Source organism: Macrotis lagotis, chromosome 4 (assembly GCF_037893015.1).
Source record: "Macrotis lagotis isolate mMagLag1 chromosome 4, bilby.v1.9.chrom.fasta, whole genome shotgun sequence".
Lineage (NCBI taxonomy): Eukaryota > Metazoa > Chordata > Mammalia > Peramelemorphia > Peramelidae > Macrotis > Macrotis lagotis.
Window position 1 is genome coordinate 115,596,376 of NC_133661.1, and position 25,133 is coordinate 115,621,508.

General features: G+C 38.0%; 2 protein-coding genes across 5 annotated transcripts in view; one reads left to right on the forward strand and one right to left on the reverse strand.

Moving 5' to 3' along the window:
• The window catches only part of SEC11A (SEC11 homolog A, signal peptidase complex subunit), a 37,704-nt gene extending 17,653 nt beyond the window's left edge, over nt 1–20,051 (reverse strand). The window contains exons 1-2 of the mRNA XM_074233940.1: nt 19,902–20,051; nt 8,071–8,180 (exon numbers count right to left, since the gene is read on the reverse strand). Of these exons, the coding sequence (XP_074090041.1) occupies nt 8,071–8,180; nt 19,902–19,952 (161 nt within the window). The 5' untranslated portion in view covers nt 19,953–20,051. The remainder of the gene's footprint in view (nt 1–8,070; nt 8,181–19,901) is intronic.
• Nucleotides 20,052–20,271: 220 nt separating this feature from the next.
• ZNF592 (zinc finger protein 592) overlaps nt 20,272–25,133 on the forward strand; it is a 67,343-nt gene continuing 62,481 nt past the window's right edge. For 2 of the 4 annotated variants that reach the window (XM_074233930.1, XM_074233935.1), the window contains exons 1-3: nt 20,272–20,804; nt 21,722–21,816; nt 22,716–22,846. The gene's annotated coding sequence lies outside the window, so the exon portion shown is untranslated. Of the gene's footprint in view, nt 20,805–21,721; nt 21,817–22,700; nt 22,847–25,133 lie in introns of those variants that run through there. The other 2 variants (XM_074233931.1, XM_074233938.1) reach the window with 2 other exon arrangements.

Below are 25,133 nucleotides of genomic sequence, written 5' to 3' on the forward strand. Positions count from 1 at the left end.
GGTTATAAAGGACTTGATAAAAAAATTGGGGTGGATGGGGCAGAGTTGGAGCATTAATCATCTTTTCTCTTTGGAAAGGAAAAGGAGAATATTAGAAATAAACAGCTGTTAAATAGTAGAAAAGGATTTTTTTTCCTTCAACCAAGTATTAAAACAACAGAATGATGGAATCTTGATTAGGGACTTGCTGATCTCATCAAGGTTTAAGCTGAAAAGAAAGGAAGACAAATATCTTTCTAAAATTGTTTTATGTAGAAAACAAATACCTCCACATAATTATAACTATTAGATGGCAACAGATATTAAAAAAAAAGGAAAAAGAATGGTAGAGAATATGCCCAGTAATTTATAGACAATAACCAGAATAAAGTTCTGTACTTGGAATTAGCAACACCTGAGTTCAAATTCTACCTTAGCAACTTACTAGCAAGGTGACTCTGGACAAGTCACTTAGCCTCTGTTAGTCTCAGGGTCCTTGCTGGTAAAATGGAATAATAGTGCCTCTCTTACAGGATTGTTATAAGGATCAAATGAGATAATAAAGGTAAAGCACGATGAAAATTTTAAGGCCTTAGATGTCTATATTCCAAAATATAACAGATGGATACTTTTTTAAAGTGAACAGAAAATTTTAACACAGGCAAAAATATATGACCTTGTTTAAGACTCACAAGCAGAATACAGTAATGTAAGGGCATAGTTTATTCAAAGGAAACAGCTGACAGGAAAAATGAATGTAGGATTATAAGTCAAAAATATATACATTACACTTGGATAGAAATCTATGAACTTGAAGCAGGAGAAGCTATTTAAATGCAGATAAAATGAGAATTATAGGAATATCTAACTCATAATCACAAGGGAGAAATGAATTCATATCTTAAAACTGTGAGGCATGCAAGAGATATAAATAAGACTTTTTTGGAATTTTCATTCCCTAGATATCTAATGAAAGCTGACCATTCAATTATCTGATGACAATTTCATCTTTCAAAAGGATGAAACTGCAAGGAAAACTGCTGATTGGATCTAATTCTCACCTACTAGAACTAGTTGGTTGAGGGGATTAATGACAACTGAGGGAGAATGTGACCCTGGTGAGTCAGAATTGTGATTACTAAGGAGAGGAGCTCCAGACATAGACCAAATCATTTATTTATTTATTTTTATTGTGTGTGGGTTTTTTTGGTTTTTTTTTTTGCAAGGCAATGGGGTTAAGTGGCTTGCCCAAGGCTACACAGCTAGGTAATTACTAAGTGTCTGAGGCCAGATTTAAACTCAGGTCCTCCTGACTCCAGGGCTGGTGCTCTATCCACTACACCACCTAGCTACCCCTCAAATTATATCTTAAAATTTAGGAAAGCAGATTTCAAATAGTTGAGGGCAAAAACAGGTCTAGTGTGATGACTTGACTCTGAAACTAGAGTTCTTAACTTTTTATGGCATAAACAGTTTGGTGAAAATGATTGATTCCTTCTCAGAATAACATTTTCAAATGCATAAAATAAAATACACAAGATTGCAAAGGAAAGCAATTTTACTGATAAAGATTTAATATATATATATATATGTCTCTGTGTTTATGCATACATGTATGTATGCATCTATATTTATTTCATGAACCCCAGGTAAAGAACTCCAGTTCTAAAAAAAAACAACAAAACTGCCCACAGGGGATAGGAAGAGGAGACTGATAAGAATGAAATTCTGATGGCAAGATCTTAATGAAGAAGGGATGAAGGAGGAAAAATGACAGATGTAGTTGCACAAAGACTGTTCTCTGGAGCACCAATTTTAAAACAATTTTAAACATAAAACAAGTTATGAAAGCAATTTATGTAACCAAGATAACTACAAATGCCTGACACTAAGGCACTTGAATCATGTCAAAAAGACTAAAGACAAGAATGAGTTGAGACTTGCAGAAAATGTTAAGAACAAAAAGAACTTTGTAAAAGCAACGTTTGAAGGGAGAATAATATGTAACAAAGAAAAGTCTAAGTCCAATTCATCAAAGAGAAAGAACTATTAATACTCCTGTTTCTATATTCTATCAAGAAGAATGATATTCTGACTTTTAAAAGAAATTAAAACTCAAGATAGGTGAAGTAACAGAGATGAACTGCATTAAAGGGTGCTAAAAAAACTGCAGAAGTAGTACTAGCAATCTTTAACAAATCATGAAAAAGGGGAATAGGCATATGGCCCATTTTTCAAAAATGGTCAGGAGACAGATTTTTACAAACTACAGACTGGTGAGCTTAATATTCATTCTCAGAAGAATTCCATAATTAATTGTTAAAAGCGAAGTAGTCACAAGAACAGTATGGATTCCTTAAGAACAATTTAACCTCCTTTCCCTTTTTGACAGGGTTACTAGACTGGTAGAACAGGAAAATCTGTTAAGACACAGAATATCTAAAATGACTTGTCAATTCAAGAAAATCTCTCATGATATCCTTATAGGAAAAATGTAGAAAGATGGCCTAGCTGGCAACGGTGTTTCATGGAATCATAACAGATTGAATTAATGAACTCAAAAAATGGCTAAGTGAGCTGTCTGGCCTTATTCTGTTAGACAGTTTTGGCAGTGTCTTGGGAAGATCCATTTGGCATACAGATCAAAGTTACAGATGACAAAGCCAAAAAGAGACAGCTAATATAGTGGACAAAAGATTCAGGAGATAAGAGACTTAGCTGACTTAATAGACCATCTCTAGCAACAGCACATTTAATGATAAATGTGAAGTCTGGCACTTAAAATTTAAAAACCATTTGCAAAAAAGATAGAGCTGGATAGCAGTTCATGTGCAAAAGACTTATGGGTTCTTATGAACTTCATGCTAAATTAGAGTCAATAGTGAGATAGAGCTGCCAAAAAAAGCTAATTTGATCTTGGGGTGGCTACATTAGAAGAAGTATAATGTCCAGAACAAGAGAGCATTTATATTCTGGTTAGATGATATCTGGATAATGTGTTCAGCTCTGAAGACCAAATAAGGGACACTGACAAACTGTACTATGTCTAGTGGAGGATAACCAAGATTGTAAGGGACCAAAAACCATTCTATTATAAGGAAGATAAATTGAAAGAAATAAAGGTGTTTAGCTTAAGGAAAGAATGATTTAACAGGGAAATATATCTGAAGGACCATAAAAATGGAAGATTAAGTTATTGTGCCAATTAATGGTTATAATATTATTTAACAACATTATAACAATTAATAATTGATAATAAATAATAATCAATTAAATTAAATTCTGTGATTCCAGAACGCAGATGTAGAGCCAAGAGGTGAAAGTTACAGAAGCATTCCTAAGAATAAGAATTGTTCAAAAACAGAATGTGCTACCTCATAAGATAGACAGGATCTTTTAAGTGGAGGTGTTTAAGCAGGGTCTGGATAACCATTTGCTCAGAATCTTATAAAATGGAGATGTCAGCCATGCAACCCACAACATTCCCAAGTAGTGTCCCAAACCAGATTATTATGTAGTTCCTATCTGAATTTAATGTATTGTAGTCGTAATAAAAAAGGAAATCTATAGATGTTCATTGTTTTCTAAATCAACACTTGACCCACAGAATCCCTATGTATATTTTAGCAGCCCCCATTTCTTTATTTTTATGAGTAAAAAGTCAATGCTCTTTCTTTAAAAAATGAAATGAATTCTACTGCCCACATATTTACCCTGCCTCTGGCCTATGAAGCTCACATTTTTGCTTTTCTTCTCCCAATGTGGGAAGGTTTTCAAATAGCCAAAAAAGGTTTATGTGGCATAGAAATGGAGTAGCCCCCAATTTCTATTTGAGCTTGACACCACTAAGATAGACGACATTGATTTTTAAGATTTAAGAATCTTTCTAAACCTAGTTTATATCTAGCTCAGAAAAAAAAGTTGGGTAGGATCATCACAACAATAAAGCAAGAAAATAGCTACAGTATTAGATTTTTACATTTCTAGTACATCAAGGACAAATGGACCACTCTAAGTCCAAAACACAAAATTAAGCTATAGCTCAGTCCACCATTGTTACAACTCAATTCAACAAATATTAACTATGTATTTATATGATTTTACACAATATGCTCTGTAATAAGATATAAAACCAAACATGACATAATTCCTGCTTCAAAGAAACTTATGGTCTACTGGGAGGGTCTACCATATACACTTATGAATAAATACAAAATAGTCTAAGAAGGGAGAAAATATTAATAAGTTGGGACATCAGGAAAGAAAACTTCATGGAAGAGGTGGAATTTTCACTGAGCCTCAAAAGAAGCCAAGGATTCTAAGTGGAAGAGAATCAGGAAATCAGTCAAGGTTGGGGTGGGAACTAACCTGAGGGAAATCATGGAAATTCCACCCATGAGAGATGGAATCTTGAGCTGGGGAATAGCTAGTAGATTAGTTTGGCCATAACGTGGAATAAATGAATAGAAATATTATTAATCAATCAACAGGCACATAAGTGCCTTTCAGTGATACAAAACCAAGTAATATAAACCAAATCTGGAAAGACGGATTGGAACTAGACTCTGAACTATGTTAAATATCTGGTTGAAGATTTAAAAAATTTTTAGTAGTGGCAATCTGGGAGCCATTAATGATTTTTCAAGGTAGGGAATAAGAGTGATCAGATCAGGGGTGGCTAGGTGGCATAGTGGATAAAGCACCAGCCTTGGAGTCAGGAGTACCTGGGTTCAAATCCGGTCTCAGACATTTAAATTACCTAGCTGTGTGGCCTTGGGCAAGCCACTTAACCCCATTTGCCTTACAAAAACCTAAAAAAAAAAAAGTGATCAGATCTGTGCCTTATGAAGACTATCTGGCAGCTCTGTAAAGGACAAATTCAAGAGGGAGAGACTAGTAGCAGGGAGTATTAGGATGCTATTTTATTATTCCAGATAAGATATGATAAGAGCCTGGACTAGGATAGTGCTGTGGGGCAGGTAAGTTAGATGTTGTGGCCAATTTACATGGCAAGTAATTAGGATGAAGAGTGAGAGAGAATTAATTGAGACACAGAGATTAAGAATCTGAGTAACTGGGAGGATGCCCTCAACACAATTGTGAAAGGATAGAGGGGAGAATAGTCCTAGGAGAATACATAAGATAAATTGTGCTTTGGAAACATTATAAGAGGAAGAGTTGTTGATCTTGTTAACTAACGACTTTCTGACTTGGCTCCAAAAAAGAAGAAACAAAGAAGCTGAAGTAGTCTGCCAGGAGTATCCACATATTAAAAGGCAAAACTGTAAATAACAATAACATTGCAATGTTATTATTGCAATAACACTACTATGTTTGTACCTCAAAGAGATCATAATAAAGAGGAAAAGACCCATATGTACAAAAATATTTATAGCGGCTCTTTTTCTAATGGCAAAGAATTGAAAAATGAGGGAATGCCCATCAACTGAGAAATGGCTGAACAAAAATGATATATGAATGTGATAGAATACTGTTGTTTGGTAAGAAATCATATAAGTAGGCAAACTTTAGAAAAGCCTGAAAAGACTTGCATGAACTAATGCTGAATGAAGTGAGCAGAAACAGGAGAACACTGTATACAATAGTAAAATATTAAGTGATGATCAACTATGATGGACTTCATTTTTCTCAATGACAATCTTTTTTTAAAAAATGTTTTATTTATTTATTTTCATATTACTACAATAATCTTTGTTGTGAAAGTAAACATAAACCTCCCTTCCCCCAAAAGATTGAGAAACCTCAAGAGAAATGAGGTGAGGTGGGGAGGGGGGAAGTGTATTTCAGTCTGTGATCAAATACCATCCACTGTCTCTGGGATGGATTGCATTCTTTATCATAAGTAAATAAGAGAGGTTGATTTAATATTTTTCCCTCAGTTGCTATTGTATTTCACTCCACTCCCATTTATTCTATTTTCTCTCTCCTTTCACCTTGTCCTTCCACAGAAATGTGTTGTATCTGACTACCCTCTCCCACCATCTCCCCTCTCTTCTATCTCCTATACCCCTCCCCACCCCTTGTCCCCTTTCTCCCATCCCTTTCTTCTCCTTTTTCCTCTAGGGTAAGCTGGATTTCTATACCCCATTGAATGTATATTATTTCCTCTCTGAACCATTTCTGATGAGAATGAAAGTTCATTCATTCCCACTCACCTTTCCCCCTTTCACTCCATTGCAAAAGGACCACGGATAATTCTAAGAGACTTTTGAGGGGAAAATACCAGATTGTCAGATTATTCACTGGGGGGGGGGGGGGGGGGGAGGAAGAGAGAAGGGTAGAAAAATGTGGAACTCAAAAGCTTACAAAAAGATGAATATTATCATATAGATATAGAATTCGCTATAGAATTTGACAGGAATTCAAATAAAAAGTCAAACAGCATGAAAGAAAAACCTTTTTTTTCTCCATTCTGATCATGTGTTCTAGTCTCTACTGACTAGCTTGTTCTCTAACTCTCTTGACAAACAATATTTAGTCTAAAGTCAGTTAAAAAGAATTTATCTCAGAGTAATATGTGAGAAAGAGGGAGAGACAAACAAAGATGTGAGAATTTCACAGCAGGGTTCATGTCTGAAATAGTCCTAGAAGCCACAAAATCTGGGGTTACCTCTCTACAAAGAAGTCTTTGTGCCTTCATCCCTCTTTCTTCTCATTCCGGAGTATGTACTGTTTATAATAAATCCTTCTGCTTTACTTGATTCTCTGTCTCTCAACTGTTAAATCTACATTCAGATTGTTAGACCTTTAATCATTCTATTCAATTTAACTTCAAATAAGTATAGGTCACAACTAAGAGAGAAGAACAACCATCACAAAACAATTAAAAAATGAATATTTAAAAATTACAAAGAATAGCTTTGCCCTGGAGAAGAAATATAAGGAAGACCAATCTCCTTACCACCTACTTGGCAGAGCAAAATAACTACAAGTGCAGTTAACTGCATATAATGTCAGATTTTTCAATGGTATTGTTGCATTTTTTTCTCCTTCCCCCCCTTTAAAAAAATTGTCATAAGCATTGTCTCTCTAGTAGGAATTAGGAAGGACATGGGGGAAAATTTAGCCCATATAAAAACAAAAGATATCAAAAAGTGTTATATACATAAGATTTTTATTGTTATCTTTTGTTTTTACATAGGATATTTGCTTAAGATCATAAAGTAAATAGTCTAGAGGGAAAATTCTGAAAAAATAGTAAAATTGGTCCACACCCTGTGTTGTAGAGTAGTAAGTTGTAAGTACTAAAGGGATAAATTCCGAGCTAGAAGATCCAAGTTCAGATCTTAGCTCTGCCATTTACTACTTGTGTGACTTTGTGGAGATTGGTATATTTCCAGTCACCTTTTGGATTTCAGTTTCCTCATCTGTAAAATGAGGGATTTGAACTAAATGGACTTGGTACCTTCCAATTCTAAATGTCATCCTAAGATTCCCTAAGTAATCATTTCAATGCAGTGTTGGGTTTAATAAGAATATGGATTACTGCTGAAATCATTATCACTGAAAATGGAAATGGTTTGACTAAAAACTTTTAATTCATAAAGACCTAAATAAGATTTCTTAGTCTAACCTATTAGGGCCTGGTAACAGGAATAATATTAATTTTTAAACAAGGGAAATAGGAAGAAGATCTATTGACAATAAAGAATCATGAAATATTTTAATTAAGAGTTTCATAAAAATAGTAGTTTTGGATACAGTAATCAAAAATGGAGAAAAATAAATTTGAAACAATGAACTAAGAGGCATCTCAGAATCCTACCTTTGCTATAGTTTCTTAGAGACTGCTCTTCTTAAAGACTTTGTTTAAACCACAACACAGCTACAACCTATATATAGAAGACACAGGGCCCCTGGGGCTCTAGAAAGGATAGCTATCAAAGTTATAACATCGAACAAGTCATTACTAGCTATCAACTTTCAGCTAGGCCCTCTGCAAGAAACAGAGGTAGGCTCCCAAAGGAGTGAAACATGTTGGTTATTTAAAATGTTTGTTTTTTTCTCCAGGAAGATTATTAGTTCAATGCAACTCCAAACTTTAAAAAAAGCAAGAAAAATATATTTTACCTGAGTACCACAACAATTGGACTTTCACTTCCAGTTACTACCATTAGTCCTTTCCAGATCATTAAAGCTGAGGAGACAATCATCCCAAAGTTTAGGACTTGATAATAGAGCTGTAAAAACAAGAGATGAGATAGTTATAGCTGTGCCTATGAAGGAAGATTATCTAGTATCCATGATAAAATTTCTGAATTCCCAAGTAGCTGCCTTCAGTAGGTCTTTTAAGTTCAAAAATTTCTCTAAAAATGGTTAATACCACATATTTTTCACCTAGTTTTTTTTCCCAGTCCCACCACACTTTCTCCCTTTTATTATCCATTTACAATTGTAGCCTCCTGGCCTCCCTGCTTCCAGTCTTAGTTTCAAGTCTTTCTTGTTAGATTAAATTTTCATCCAGTCACTTGCCCATTCAAAGACCTTCTTTGGATTTCAGGAGCCTCCCAAACCTGAACCCTATTTTAACTTTTTATCTCCTACTAGTACTCTATATTAACTTTCTAGGTGGCTTGGTGGCTAGGGAACTGAACCTAGAGGAAGGTCTGATTTCTTTTCTTTTTTTTTTTTTTGGCAAGGCAATGGGGTTAAGTGCTTGTCCAAGGTCACACAGCTAGGTAATTATTAAGTGTCTGAGGAGGGATTTGAATTCAGGTCCTCCTGACTCTGGGACCAGTGCTCAATCCACTGTACCACCTAGCTGCCCCAGAAGGTCTGATTTCAAATCTAGCCTTAGACACTTACTAGCTGTATGACCCTGGGCAAGTTACTTAATTTCTCTCAGTCTTAGTTTTCTCATCTGTAAAATGGGGATAATCAGACCATTTCATTCCCTCAGTTGTGAGCACAAAAAAATTTGTAGTTTTGCAAACCTTAAAGTGTTTTTATAAATGCTGGCTATTAGTATTACTTCAAGCAAACTGAGTAGCCATTCCCCAAGCCCCAAGCAGACCACATTGTCCTCTAAAACTGGAATACCCTGTGTCCCTCACTTTTTTCCATGATACCTGACATTTCCACAAGGCCTTAGAATTTTCTAGGTATGTTCAGATGCATCATCTCAACACAATCAACTGTTTCTGGGAAGTCTTTTTAGAACATCCCAGCCTATCTTTCCTCTTTTGTTATTTAATATCTACTGCTTCTTTGGCAATTAATTCTAGAAATCAGGAGATTGAAGGGACCTTAAGAGATGATCTAATTCCCTTTGATAACTGCTCCTTGTCCAATTCCCTTAATCTTATAAATAAGAAAACTGAGGCTTGACAAAGTTAAATAATGTGCTCACAGTACACAAAGCAGCAGTAGAATCCAAGTACCTGGTCTTTCAGTGTAGTACTTTTTCCTTACTTGCTGCATCACATACATAATTGTTTCATTTTGCAGGTTTAAAAGGTATAGGGACCACATTGGACTGACTTGTTAACAGAATGAAGGGAGACACTAAAGTAAATCCTCTACTTATAATAATTATTATGAATTGCATATTATAGATCTCATGCATTATTGATATTCTCACAAATGTTAATGACTACAATGCACCAGCAAAGTTTCATCTGTTTTTTATAATACAACTCTTTTCATAAAGAGATGTTGAATAAATGAACTGAAACAAATTTAAGTACCCCAAGTTCATAATATTACCAATTCAAAAAAATTTTAATTTAAGATTGTGATTCTCAAAAAGAAGCTCCTATAAAACCAGTTACCTCCTTATAACATCTCTTGAATGATTGTCTTTTATTGTCATTTAAATTTTCATGAGCATATGTATAACCTCAGCTAGTCCACAATGCCAGGCAGGAGCTATGCATTCTCATTCTCTACAGCTACAGCATCTGTCACTAGAACATGGCCTATACTCCAGTCAAACTGGGGCTCCATTGATCAGGAGCTAGAAGAAGCCTTAGGAATAATCTATCTAAACCTTTTGTGTTGCAGGTGAAGAAACTGAAACACACAGGTTAGGGAGTTGCTTAATGAATGAAGGGTAATAATGAGAATGGGCAGCAAGTGGCAAGGAGGTCAGGGGATTTCTGGATGATTACCATTATTTAATAATGAGTCACCTTTCAGCCCAGACCACTTTTCTTTGTTTTTTAGGTCCTCCACATATGAATTTCCAGATCATCCAGGTCTTATATTTGTCCATCAAATCATTCAACAAGGATTTATTAGCTCCTATCATAGTAAGAAATATAAAACAAGCCTACCCACAAAATGTTTACAATCTAGTTAGGAGACTGGTTATATGTTAAAGTAATTAGGGGAAAAAAAGACTATATTAAAAATTGTCTTAATATATATAGTACAGTCATTAAGTAGAAGTATATCTGGAGAAGGAAGAAATCAACATAGGTTGAGCAATTACAGTAGGGAATTGAGACTTGAACTGGGGCTTAAAGGAGACTTTTCAGATCTCCTTAATGCTCTAAAATGTTGATTCTATGATATATACTTAGGCAGAGAAAAAGGGATGGGACATTTCAACATGATATTGGATGAGTACACTGGAGAAGTGGGAGTATGTGAGAAGAAAGGACAATAAGATAGTTGACCTTCAATTTTTGAATAAGACCTAGACATCAAGGAAGTAATATCATGACACAGTTTGGATTAAAGTGATGGGTGTTGTGCAAAGACATTGTGGTCTCACTATCGCTTCCACAACCATCTGAGCCCAGTGGCCTGGTATAATAGAAAGAGCACCACTGGTGATGGTGCTGGATATAAATGGTAGATTAAATTTGGACTTTATTTAAAGGGGAATTTGGAAGTCATTTTTAAAATAAGGGGATGATGGAATGAAAATGACATTTTATAATTAGTCTTATAGGCAAAACAGATTTGAATAGGAAGATATTAAGAAGCAGGAAAACCAGGTAAAAAGCAATCCTAGTAATTCAGGAGATGACTGACTGGGCAGAGATGGTGGTCATGAAAAAGACAAGAGAAAAATCCAATTTAAGTGAAGGAGACTGATGGGAATAGATCAAATAAATGCAATTATGAATATGTTAAACTTACAAGAAAAGCAAAACATTTGAGTGGCAATGTGTGATAAGCAACTAGAGTTAAAGTTCATTTATTTATTCATTCAAACAGCATTTATTAAGTGACTAATATCTGACAATCATTATGCTAGGAGCTTGAGATATAAAGACAAAGAGAAAAGGACTGTCCTTGTCCTTGTCAAGGAGTCCCTTTCAACTGAAGAGATCCTCAGTGAGAAAATGTGTGTTGGTATTGTTATTCTTTCTTTCTTTTTTTTTTTAAAGAGAACCAATGACATCTCAAAGTGATGTCTTGACTTGGTCATCAGCTTCATTTTCTCTTCCAGAGTCTTTAAAGTCCAGTCACAGGCAAGACCAAAGTCAAGACTGGTGATGACTTGGGATGCAGTGGATGGTGACTTTGGTGTCTTCGATGTCTGACCAAGCCCTAGAGCTCCACAGAGTCTGCTTCATCTACCTTGGTTGTTGAAGCAAATTGTTTTATCCATGCATTCTTCTAGAGGTAGTCTTCACATGTTAGGATAAACACCCTCTTAACTCACTGTTGGGTTTGAGGTCTGTCACTATCTTCAATGTGGTTTAGCCCATCTGCTAAGACAGTTTTACCAGGGTATGGCTGATGCCACAGTTGAGAATCAGATAACAGGTGGACACCAAAAGTGAATAAGCAGCCCTGAAGAGGGCTCCACAAATCCTCACAGCAGAGGTACTAGTAGTCCATCCTGATCTAATAAAGATGTATGCAGATACATATACACACTCACATACATATATACTACCATATATCTGATATCAGGATTGAGATAATAAATTCAAGTTGATTCCATGAGAGAGGACAATTTTCTCAAGGAAATATAGAATGAAGGGTAAGGGGGGGGGGGGAAGAAGAGCAAGGAAAGGGAAAAGAGAAAACTGGAGTAGGGAAGAAAGAAGGGAGAAAAGAAGATTAAAAATTCTATCACATAATAATCATTTTGAATATAAAATGGGGTCATTTTTCCATTTCTAAGATTACCCTAACTATTCAATTACAGATGAGCCCAGGAACCCTATACTCTAAAATTTGCTTTTTTTGTGCAGCAGGTGTTTTGAAAAAGTTGCATATAAAACAGAGACTGAACCAAAAAATCTTTAAGAAATCTTTTTTTTTAATGGTTTACTATAAGAACTTTTTCTTTCTCCTCATTTCTCAATATTCTCTTGTTTCCTCAAGAGTCATAGGATACTTTAGTTCTAGAAGCCATTTTAAGGGATCACCTGATCTAAACTTCTTAGCCTATAAATAAGGAAAGTGAGGCCAAAAAAGGGGAAATAGCAAGATGCTATCAGATTCTGTACTTGAATCCTAGTCTCCTCCTAGTTCTTCCTCTTTTCTCTCTTCATTACTATCATAAAAGATATACTTAGCCAATATCCTTCCTTACTTCTTGTTTGGATCAGTGTGACAGGTCAGTTATCACATTATATAACAAATATGAACAATGTTTACCGATCTGAATTATGCTGGGTGATGCCTTATTTACTGTTCATGGAGTTAGTGGAAAAGAGCAAGGGTAGTAGATGGATAAACAACTAAAAGTTTAATTTGGTTATCATTAGCTTATGGAAGCAACGAGGACAGAAAATTTAAGAGAGAGGAAGCATGATGTGGTACAATAAGAACTGATATTACATATTGTTTTAAGGTTTATGATATACTATATGTTACTTCTACTCCATGAAGCAGGCAATGAAGCACTATTCCAATTTTACTGATGAGGAAATAGACTCAGAGTACCTCAGGAATCAGGAGAGCCAAGTAGCAATTTGGGACAGTGGAGAACAGAATTTGGAAGAAGCCACTAACTCCAGTTCTAGCTGCCTGCCCCTTCTATTTCTCTGATTCTGCACAAGTCAGCCTGGATTCCTGAATCCAGTTCATCACTGATGTGAAGGACTAGACCTGACAATCCCTCAGATCCCCAGTCAGTTCTAAATCCAAGATTCTAAACTTCCTATTGTCACACAACTAAGAGGATCAAAAGTGAGATTCAAACAAGTCTCTCCCAAATTCAAGGTCAGCCCCCTTTTTTACTGAAACATATCAGGTACTTCTCTTCACTGGGCATAATTAAAGACCCAAGTTCCCTAGAAATTCACTGTGTGACTGACCTTGAATGAGTCATTTAACTTCTTTCTATAAGCCTCAGCTTTCTTATCAGTGAAATGGAGATAATACTTGCACTACTGAGCACCAAATTAAAACATGGAGATAAAGTGTTTGGGTTTTTTTTATGGTTGTCATAAACTACTAAGAAATTACAAGTTAAATCCGTAAATATTCAAGGATCTGATTTATATTCCTTCCACCTGATTCCAGATCATAAGCACTCCAGAGTCAGCTTGCTATTGAGCAAAGGTGACCTCGGACAAATCTGTTCCTATCATTGTGATAAGGCCCAAAAGGGGACTTCTGGTGAAAGAGAAGCTATGTAATAGTATACAAATTATAACAATGCTGAAAGGAACCAATTCTCTTGTGTTTGTTTGAGCTTTCTTGATACCAGATCAGCCTAAGCAGCATTCCTTAAGCACCCATAGAATCCAGAAAAGAATGTGTTTGTTACACTAATAACCAGAAACATGGTAATAAATTCTACCACATAAATTTCTGCAAAGCTCCTTTGGAATATACATTCAGATTTTTTTTTGTACATTATTTTTCAGAGTGCCTTCTAATTTTTGCCCTTAGAGTAAAACAACATATAATACCATAAAATTGTTACATATTTGGTAAGTGACAAATCTACAATATTTTTATAATGCAAATCTGGGTTTCATAGGTTTGAGCAATATACACTAAAACTATTTATACTAATTTAGACTGAGAATATAATTATCAGTAACATGGAAAAAAAATCACCTCAAATATTTCATCTCCTGTGATTACTGAATTGCTAAATCCAATGGCCTTTTCTCAGTTCTCATTCTGCCTCAAACTCTCTGCAGCCTTTGACATTGTTGATCACTCTCTCCTCCTTGATACTCTCTTCCCTCCAGGTTTTTACCCCTCTCTCCTGGTTCTCCTCTCTATCCACTTTGCTAGATCCTTTTTCAGATAAAGTTCTCTAATAGTCCTTGTTCCACAAGGTTTTGCCCTGGGCCCTCCTCTCTTCTGCACTCTTTCACTCAGTAATTTCATCGGTTCTTATGGATTTAATTACCACATCTATGCTACTGATTCTCAAATTTACTTATCCTAGACCTCCAGACTTGCATCTCCAATTGTCTTTCAAACATCTTAAACTAATTCTACATGTCCAAAACTGAACCCCCCCCATACTGCCCTCCCCCCACCAACTTCCGTTTTACTGCAGAAAGAAACATTATTTTTCCAGTCTCTCAGTTTTGTAATCTAAGTGTCATCAATTCACCATTTCTCACCACCTCCTACCTACCCCCCCATCCAATCTGCTCTCAAAATCTACTGATTTCACCTTTGGAACATCTCTCAAATACATCCCCGTGCCAGTATTGCCAGTCTAGTGCCTGAACCAGTACTAGGTTTGTCTGCCTCAAGTCTCCCCACTCTAACTCATCCTCCATTCAATCACCAAAGGGATTTTCCTAAAGAGCAGGTCTTTCTCTCTACTTAATAAAATGTCATAGCTCTTTATTACCTCTAGGATCAAATACAAAATTCTGTTTGGTGTTCAAAGCCCTTAATAATCTGGCCCTACCTACCTTCCCAGTCTTCCTATTGAACATCACTCCCTGTCATGTACTCTTTCAACCAGTGACACTGGCCTTCTGACTGCTTCACAAACAAGATGTCTCATTTCCAGGCTCTGGGCATTTTCTCTGGCAATCCTCCATGCTCTTCCTACTTATTTCTATTTTCTATCAGTTTCCCCATTAAAATCCCATTTTCTACTTAAAGCCTTTCTGACCCTTCTTAATTCTAATGCCTCCCATCTATTAATTATTTCCTATTTATCCTGTATACAGCTTCTTTGTCCATTCTTGGTAAATTGTCTTTCCCATTAGACTGTGAGTTCCCTGAGACCAAGGACTGTCTTTTGCCTCTTTCTGTAACTTCAGTGCTTAGTGCAGTACCTGATACATAGTAGGAACCTAATAAATGTATTGACTGATTGAATACAAGATTTTATTTCCTGTTCATAAGTGACACCTGAAATATATTTTCCAGATGTGAGACCTTGAAGCAATCTCAAATGACGATCTCTGTAAAACCTAGGCAAGGGTGAAAAAGGCATTTAATACCAGCAAAATAGCTATCTATGAACTTTGCTCCTAGAAGGCCATCACTATTTAATACACAATTCTACATCATTATCTGGCTTCCCAGGCCATGACAGATCAGAAGCAGCAAATTAGTGTTAAGGAAAGGGATAGATAGTACAACAAAAGGAACAAACTAAATAAAACTGAAAAATAATAAGATAGTTAAGTCTGTAGCTGTTTATATAGCAGCCAACAACTCTACCATTCTGGAAAGTTCTGAAGTCCTCATAATACCATTAAATGCTTATAATGATGAGAGTCTGACTCTTCAAGAAAATATCTTATTTATTGAACAATAAAATTACTTTTGAAAATTTTCCATTAAAAGTTTTCATTAAGAAGCTTTATTTTCTGAGTTTTAAAATTTAAAAACATAACAAATTTTTGGTGCTTGTAAGATGTGCCTTATTGAGAAAGAAAAATAACATTTCAATATTCTGCAAACTAAACTTCATTTTATTCAAATATGTTCAATCAATGTATATGGAAGATTCCTGCACTTTAAAGGAATTCTTTCACAAATCCTTTAAGGGGGAAAAGATCAAATGCAATAAAGGTTTAAATGGTCCACAGGTTTCGATAAAAATTAACATTTCCCTGCTGAAGAGACATGGGGATTAGGTAGTGCAGTAGATAGAGCACTGGCCTTAGGAGACAGTATGATGGGAGTTAAACATTTGACACTTACTAGTTGTGTGATCTTGGGAAAGTCACTGATTGCCTCACAACCAGGGCCATCTCCAGTTGTCCTGATTCATATCTGGCTACTGGACCTCCAGATGGCTGGAGGAGAAAGTGAGGCTGGTAACTTAGTAGAGTAGTTCCTCACTCAAATCCAATTTTCTTGTCATGGTATCACTTCCCTGATGTCATGATGTTTGAGAAGGAAGGACAAATATCATCAGAGGATGGGACAATGGAATGGAGAGAGTCTGGAGTTAATGTCCAGGACAGGCAACTTTCTATGTGAAAACTTCTTCCGGGAACGTAGATCAACAACTATTAAATCACTGTTCAGCTACTTGGCAGGGTTACAAGGCTAGGAAGGATTTAGACTTGGTTCTTTAATCACTGCAACACCAAATTTCCTCTCTTCTAAGAGATACTGAGACATAATATTTAGAAATTACTTTGAACTCTTCATCCAAAGGTACTAGAATGTGTATTCAGAAATATTTTGCTTTTTACACGTTCAATTGCAGTCTATGCTTATCATGGTTGCAAATGTAAAGCCTAGATCATAGTGTCTTCTCTTGGGGGGGAGGGAGTAAAATTGTAAAAAAAAAAAATGATTGGTAGAAACTACCACTGTATGTAATTGAAAAAAACAAATAAAATATTTATATAATTCTCAGACTACTTAAGTCAGACTAGACGTTAATATGTATGAGCAAGAGCTCCTAAATTAGTGAAATTGCAAGGTACTGTTCTCAAAAGCATCCACATTAAGAAGTCACTACTATTTCAATTCATCCATTACAAAACAAGAAAAGCAAATGAAATGCCAGTGCTTTTGTGTATATAAAAAAAATTACAAAATCCAATTAAAATCAATCTTTGGAATCAAATTTAATAGATCTAAAGATGAAATTCAAAATAACTTAATAGCCACTTGGCAAGGGCAAAAAAAATTCAAAAAGTAATTTTGATAGGGTGCTTAAAGTTTTAAGTGGTGTGTGAGCTCCAGTGGAGGCCTAATTCTGCAGGAGATCCAGTTTTGTCATTAAGCATTACTAATCATCCACAATGCAGAGAGGTACACTGGGAAATGGCTACTACCCAAACCACCACACCCTCTTTCCTCTCTGCTGCCAGCTGAATAGTGCCTACAAAGGGGAATGTGTAACTCTAAGGGAAGTGGGGAAATAGAGGATAGCTGACAAGATAGCTATTGCTTACACATTATAAAGGTGGTATAGAGTTAATTAAGAGGGTTGGAAAAATTATGGACTAGAAAATTCTTACAATTTACAACTTAACGATGCTGATTTTAAAATATGCTGAGCATTTTGGGGAATTTCCAGACAAAATTTGTAGAAAATTTCAAATGAGATTAAAGTATTTAAAATTGGAAAGCACTTGAGTGATCATAGATAATATTTATGAAAACACCTGACATTATTAAGTAATACTAAAATCTACCCAGCTTTATGTGGGAAACCTACAAGGTAGTATATAATACAGAAAAAAGAAAAAAGGTCTGGAAGAGAAGTGAACATACTTCTCTGTTCATGTCATCTCAGATGATTCTTTTACAAAAACTAATCAATAAAAACTTATAGACCATCTACTTTTTAAAAATGAGTTTAATTTAGAGAAATAGAAGATCTACCTTTAAAGGAGCTAGACTGAGATAAGATAAATGAAATAACATTGCAAAAATAAATAAATCTCAGATAATAAGAGATCAATTGGGGTTGAGTAACCATGCAAAGTCTTTGATTAATATGTGAAGAAGGGCAGAAAGGGCTTCTCAGAGGTCATCACATAAGAAACTACAAGAGAGCAGAGAAAGCATAAGAGATAAACTGACAGATAAGTATACTGGCTTTGGCTATGATAGGAGATTCATTTAATAGGGAATAAAGTAAGAAAATTAATATGAAGATCTGATGGAAGGCTCCCTTGGTTTAACAGGGACTGGCAGTACAACCAGATTAATGACCATATTTTCTTTTTATTTAAATAGTAAGCCAGCAATTATTCAGTGTTGTAATAAAAAAAAGCCCACAACTTACCTTCATTAGTGTGCCTATACTTAATGATATGTAAATAAATGGAAGTAATTATGCAAAAGCTAACTGTGTAATCTATATAATTAATACAATTAAACAAAATTCTCTAGTTTTTCCTCTTCTAGTTTGGTTAGTTCTTCAATAACTCTATTAACACTTTCTTCTAAAAGTGTCTTCATTTTTCAAGTACTCACAAAAATCCAGAATGCAATCTTGATAATCAAGAGGCCCTGTTTGCTCCTTGCCCTATAATGCCTTTCCCCTCGGGGTCCCTTTAGTTATTAACTGTTCCTTGGCAGAGTGAACCTGGTGCAACTCAAACTTTAAGACACAAGTCTGTGGAAGACCCGACTGAAAGCAATTACAGTCATTATGGTGTGACAGAAGGCAAAGGAAACTTAATCATGGGGTGGGATCAGTGGAGAGGAGGAACTACTGAAAAACAGGCCTTGGATTCCTAGCAACTGGAAGTCTTATGGCACAGAAAAGAGAAGGAGATGGGACAGGAATCTCTCAACAAATCTGAGCCAGGTGAGCTTCCTTCCCCACTCCCCAAATCCAACGAGATTAAGAAAATGTTCTTTTATGTCTACCATCTGTAATAATCATAGAAACAAGAAAGCCAGAGTACCTCAATGCAAAGTTCTAGAACACAATCTAATGACATATAAATAGGTTTGCAGCAAACAAACCAGATGATTGTGTGCTTAAGATACTAGTATTAATCTTTGATAGCTGCACATAGTATAGGTGGAACTACTAGACCAACAATGAGTTAACTCATTATTTAAGACAAAAAGGAAGAATTTAAGCTTATAATTTGGAAATAGATCCTTGGATGCTAACCAGGTCCCTGAAGACTCTTTAAAGGGTTGTATCTCACATCTCTAAGTGAATACAAGGCCACTTTGTGATAGGGCTCTAATTCTGAATCTTAAAATCATCTGAGATACCCATTGTGTATGAAACTGAATGGCATTACCAAATATTGTATCATGCACAACAGATCCACATCGAGTAAAGGTCTGCTCCTTCGGTGGGAGAGAAGGGTTTCAAGTTTGCAGCTTTTGCTGCCCCCTTAATAGAGAGGCAGCCCCTGAATTCTGCAGCTGACACCACCGCAGAAGGTTGCTGCAGAGCAGCTGGGCTTGCGGCCAGCAGACCCAAAGGCCTCAAGCTCCTCACGTTCAATGCCTGGGATCCTCTTGGGAAGGGGATTTAGAGGCGGTCCGGACTGGCACATCCTTGGAGGAGACTCTGGACCGGCCCGGCCCGCCTCAACTCCAACTCTAGCGGATGGACTGACCCCCACAGGCTCTAGGAAAGTTGGACCTGGGGCGGGATGAACTGACCTCGTACACCAAAACAGACTCGTGTCAAGTTGGAGTTCGGAGGCGCCTCGGAGGTCACATGATTCAGCCCTTTCATTTTAGAAACCGGGAATTTGACACCCGGAGGCGAAATGACTGGCGCAAGGTCACCCAAGAGGAGGGGCCGGCATTTGAACCCAGGCCCTGCGCTGCCATGCCCGGGGGGGGGGCTGCTCCACCTCACGGGCGCCTCTCACCGGGGCAGCGGCGGAGGGGGGTCCCCACCCCCTCCGAGGCTGTGCTGGGCAAGGCGGCGGGGGCGGCCCCAGCTTCGGGGGGCTCCGGGCAGCCCCCCGCCCCGCGGGCGGCCAGGCCGAAGGTCGGTCCAGGGGGAGGGGAGGGAGGACCGGGAGCGGAGAGGCGGCACAGACGCAGCAGACGAGGGGCGGGAAGAAGGGGGAGGCGGGCCCCGGGGCGTGGGACCCGGCCGGCCTCACCTGCCGCTTGTTCATCCGCCGCACATCGTCCAAGAAGTCCAGGGACAGCATGGCGCGGGCGGGACGGAAGCGAGGGCAGCGGCCGGACCGGCGTGGAGGCGGGACACGCTCCAGACCGCCTCCCCGGCTGCCCCGCACTTCCGCTTCCGGGCTGCGGCCCCCCCCCCCGGCCCGGTAGGACGGGGGAGGAAGACAAAGGGAAGCGGGAGAACGTGCGACCTAGCCCGACGCAGGCCACGCCCACCGGGCTCCTCCCCCCCCGCCCCGCCTTCCGTTACGGGAGCGGGGTTCGGGACACTCGGGTGCCGGGAAGTCTGCCCCGCCTCCTAGGGCTTCGCCAATCAGGAGAGGCCCTTCCTGGCTCGGCTCTTCTCGGATTGGCTGGGGGGCGGGACGGTCCCCGCCCAGCCTGGGGCCACAGATTCTTCCCCCCACCGCGGCTGGGGCGGTGGTAGCCCGGACGGTAGCTGGTCGGAGTTGGCGCCCACGGGCTCCGCAGGGCCGGGTGGGGGTGGCGGGTGGATGTAAAGCGGCGGCTTCCGGTGCTCGTGGGCTCAGTCTAGCCGGGGAGAGGGATCTCACAGGGCCGGCTCTCAGACGCGGGGCTGTCTGGGGGCGCGTTATCCGAGTTTGCCCCCGGCTGGCCTCCCCTCCCCGCGAGACAGCGGAAACTCCTCCCACAGGCATCGGTCCTGGCCCTCAGTCCACGGAGGAGACGAGGCTCCCCCGGACGCCGTGTGCGGCTTGCGTCCATCCGCAGTCACGGCCACAGGAGAGGGCCCGCGCCGTGGAGTCGGGCAGCCCCGGACCTCAACCTTACTGCAGAGAGGCGCTCCGTGGGTGTCTGGGCAATTCGGGCTCCTTCCTCCCGTGTCAAACAGGGATCGTCATTATGATGATATAGTAATTGCGTTATGTAATGAATTATACACCGGATAACGTTTCTATCGATCGAATCTAAAGCAAACGATTATGCAATTATTGTGATGATATGAGCATCCAGTGTTGTGGGGAGGCTCTAGTGAGATACATATTCATTTATACTTCTATAATGTATCAAGAATAAATATGTATCTAGAATTTTTTTTAATTTTTTAAATATTTTATTTGAGTTTTACAATTTTCCCCCTGATCTTAGTTCCCTCCCTCCATCCCCCACAGAAGGCAATTTGCCAGTATTTACATTGTTTCCATGGTATACATTGATCCAAATTGTATGTGATGAGAGAGAAACATCTTAAGGAAGAAACATAAAGTATAAGAGATAGCAAGCTCAGACAATAAGATATCAGGTTTTTTCGTAAATTAAAGGTAATAGTCCTTGATCTTTGTTCAAACTCTACAGTTCTTTCTCTGGATACAGTATCTATATATTTATATAATTTATACTAATGTAGCTATAATATATAAAACGCTTTGCAAACCTTCCAAGCCCTGTAAAAGTATGAAATGTTAAATGCCTCCTCTGGGTTTGTTTTCCCATTTGTAAATTGAGAGAATTGGACTAGAATAGAGTTCTCCTAACTTAAAATTGACCCTGCTATCGTTTAAATGTTTTTTTGAGCACTCAGTGTGTGTGTGTGTGTGTGTGTGTGTGTGTGTGTGTGTGTGTGTAAATCTCAGACACTAACTAAAGAACTGGTAAATATGTACACTATAAAATACCAAAAAAGTGACATTAAAAAAGGTTAAGATAAAGATGAACTAATGTTTGATTCAAGTAGGGAAGGGGCATGATCAGATCTGCCTCTTAGGAAAAATTGTTTTGGCATCTTGGAGAGGTGAGATGACTCAGGGTACCAATTAAGTGTCTCTTACAGTGGTCCTTGGGAGAGGTGATGAAGAACTCAACTGATGTATTAAAAAGAAGGGAACAGCTACGAGGGACATTATGACCATTGATTGGCCATTTGGGGTGAGAAAGAAAAGTCCAGAATAACTGCAAGGTTGTGTGATTATAAGAATGTTAAGTTCGGAAGAGGGTGTCTGGGGGAAAGTTAATGAAATGGGAAAGATAATTTATGGCTTATTCCAGCCATAAACAGTGAAATAGGGGTCTCACTGTTAATACTCTCAAAAAGGTAAGGGTCCATTAATGTGGGGTGGCTGCTGCATCCACAAGGTGCCAATGTGAGGGGCCAAGTGTAGGAACCCTGAGAGGGTGAAGGAACCAGGGGAACTTTGCCAGTTGTCAACTATTATTTATTAGATTTGGCCCGATTATATGTTAAATGCTAGGGATACCAAGAAAAACTAAAGACAGTCCCTGTTCTCAAGAAGCTCACAGTCAAAGCAGGGAGACAACATGAAAACAATGTACAAACAAGATATATAAAGAATAAATTTGAGATGACCTACATACAGGGAAGGAGGGGACTAATATTAAGGTGCATGGGAAAGGATACTTGCAGAAAGTAGAATTTGGAAAGAGAATTTAAAGAGTTCTGATCTTATTTAGAAAATATGTATGCATATATGCATGAACAGATATACCTGTACTTAAAAATAATACAATTATTGGTTTTCTTTCTAAGCCTATTTATTTTATTGGGCCTATTTAAAAACTTTGTTCTGAGGAGACCACGGGCTTCATCACTGTCAAAATGGTCATTGACACAACCCCTGTAGAAGATCATAAAAGTCCTAAGGAGCTCCCCCCACCCCAAACCGTGGAATGTCTGGGGTTGGAGGGGGGAGGAGTGGGGAATTATTTGAGTGTGTCGGTTGTGTGGGGATTTAGTTCTATATCTTCCAGGAGGCCTGAGGAGGCTGGGATTTGAATCATCTTCCTACCCTCTCATTGGTTGATTACAGACCTCTGGGGGCGGTGTCAATCCAGGGACTTCTGGATTTATTCCACCGCTTCCCACGTTGGAGACCATTGGACCATAAAGATTCCAAAGTTCCTTCCGTATTCAAACCTCTGAGACTTGGATGTCAGCCAGGTATGTGATTACTTACTGGCCTCAATGTCGAAATGGCAAACTTTATGGTATAATACTCCCTTAAACCATGCCAAAAGAAGCCAATATGGAACAATAGCAAAAGGAATAATAAATCCAAGGAACAACATTGGTACTATTTTTTTACAAAAATTAATGTGCATGATCTCTGTGACTTCTAAATTGTTCCAATCACCTTTTTTTAAGTTGTGTTTATTTGTTTTGGAGTTTGGGAATGTTAGTATTATGTTGTTTATGATTAGTTTTGTCCAAGGAAAAGGTAGTAAATTGTTTTAAAAAATATACGGCTTGTATAGTATAATGGAAACAATATTGGCTCTGGATTTTCAGGACATGAAGTCAGCTGTTTGGTTAAACATTTACCAGCACCCCATGGACTGAATTCCCCACTCCCCTTTTATTTGCATGCTGCTTCACAAGTAGTAGATGCTGAATAAATAGTTGTTGAATCGATTAGTACTGGCTGGGTAAGTGGGAAAAGTTATATTGAGGTGGAGGTGGGGCTCCTTATAGACTGAAAGACAGATAAGGCTTGGATGGTCAAAAAGGAGGAAGAAGGTCACAGAAGCAAGAAGGAGCCCTTTATAAAGAAAAGTCGAATGAAAATATTGGGGAATAGTAGAAAATAAATTTAGATAGGTAAGGTAAAGTCCAGGTTGTAGAGAGGCTTGAATGTCTCCTTGGGGAGTCACTTTGGATTCTTGAGGGTGTAACAATGCTTTCAGTTTAGTCTAGGTATGTACAGGAAGATATGGATAAAGAAAAAAAAAAGTAGCAGCAGCTGGGTGACACAGGGGATAGGGCACCTGAGCTGGAATCTGGAAAATCTGACTTTCAATCCCAGTTTCAGGCATTTCAGACCATGGGTAAGGCATTTAACCTCTGTTTGTCTCAGTTTCTTTAGTAAAATGGGCATAACAAGAGCACCTATCTCTCAGGGTGGTTGTGAGAACCAATTTAGCACAATGGCTACCAGATATGGAAATTAAGGATGTATATATATATATATATATATATATATATATATATATATATATATGGTTGATAGGTACATTACTATAAAAATATCTCCTTCATTAGTGTAGTTATCAAGGCTTAACTGCATTAAGCAACCATGGAACAAGCATAGAGCTTTGGAAATCAATTAAATGGGCATTCTGAAATATGACTGATGGAACTGTATCCTCTTGAGAAAGTCACTCACCTCTCTGGGTCTCAGTTTCCTTACCTGTAAAATAAGAGTACTGAACTAGATGCTCTCTCCCAGTTCTAGTGTTCACTGTATATGGAAAGAAAAGAAAAGCAAAGTCTTATATAAAACCTAAATTTTGAGACACTAATATAATATGCTTTAATATAACATTAGAACATATGTAATATATAATAAAGTATTCATGTAATATAGTAATTAGGCAGTATAGTAGAATGAACACTGCCCTCTTTAGTTTAACGAATCCACTGAATCATGAGCTTTATTAATAAAAAAAATTATTAAATACTGGAATGAGGGGATACCCTTTGTTGCTTCAGCCAGGTGAGTTTAGAACAAATAAAAGGAAGTACTGCTATTATGTTATTTGATGTTGGTCAAAATTTGTGCAACTACTGAAGAAGGTTGTGGATTATTTGTCCTTCTCATTGGGTTAGAGCAGGCTCTTGGTCTTTTCCAGTACCAAGCTAAACCAGTGGGTCTAGACTCTTATTTTGAATCTGATGGAATTTAGAATCCTTTTTCATTTCTTTCAAAATATATTCTTCTGCTTGGGCATTCAAAGTCCCTCTCTTTCCAGTCTTTTAATGTTAAACACCCCACTCTCTGCTCTTAGAACCTGTGACAGTGGCCTCTTTTCTATTCCTCAAATGAGATGCTCAGTTCCCAACTCTAGGCATGTTGACTGATTGTTTACTGGCATACTCTCTCTCATTTCCATCTCTTGGCTTTCCTGGCTTCCTTCAAGCTCCAACTAAAATTTCACTTTCTCCAAGAAACCTTTCTTGATCCTCTTTTAACTATAGTGGCTTCCTGGTGTTGATTACCTCCTGTTTATCGGGGATAATTTTGTTTGTAACTAATTGATTGTTCTGACTGGATTAGACTGGGAGTCCCTTGTGAGTCTTTTTGTCTTTTATATCTCCCAATACTTATTTAACATAGTGCCTAATGCATGTTATTGTTGTTTTTTCCTTGGCAAAGGCACTGGAATGGTTTGCCATTTCAATAGCTCATTTTTACATATAAGGAAACTGAGGCAAACGGGGTTCACTGGCA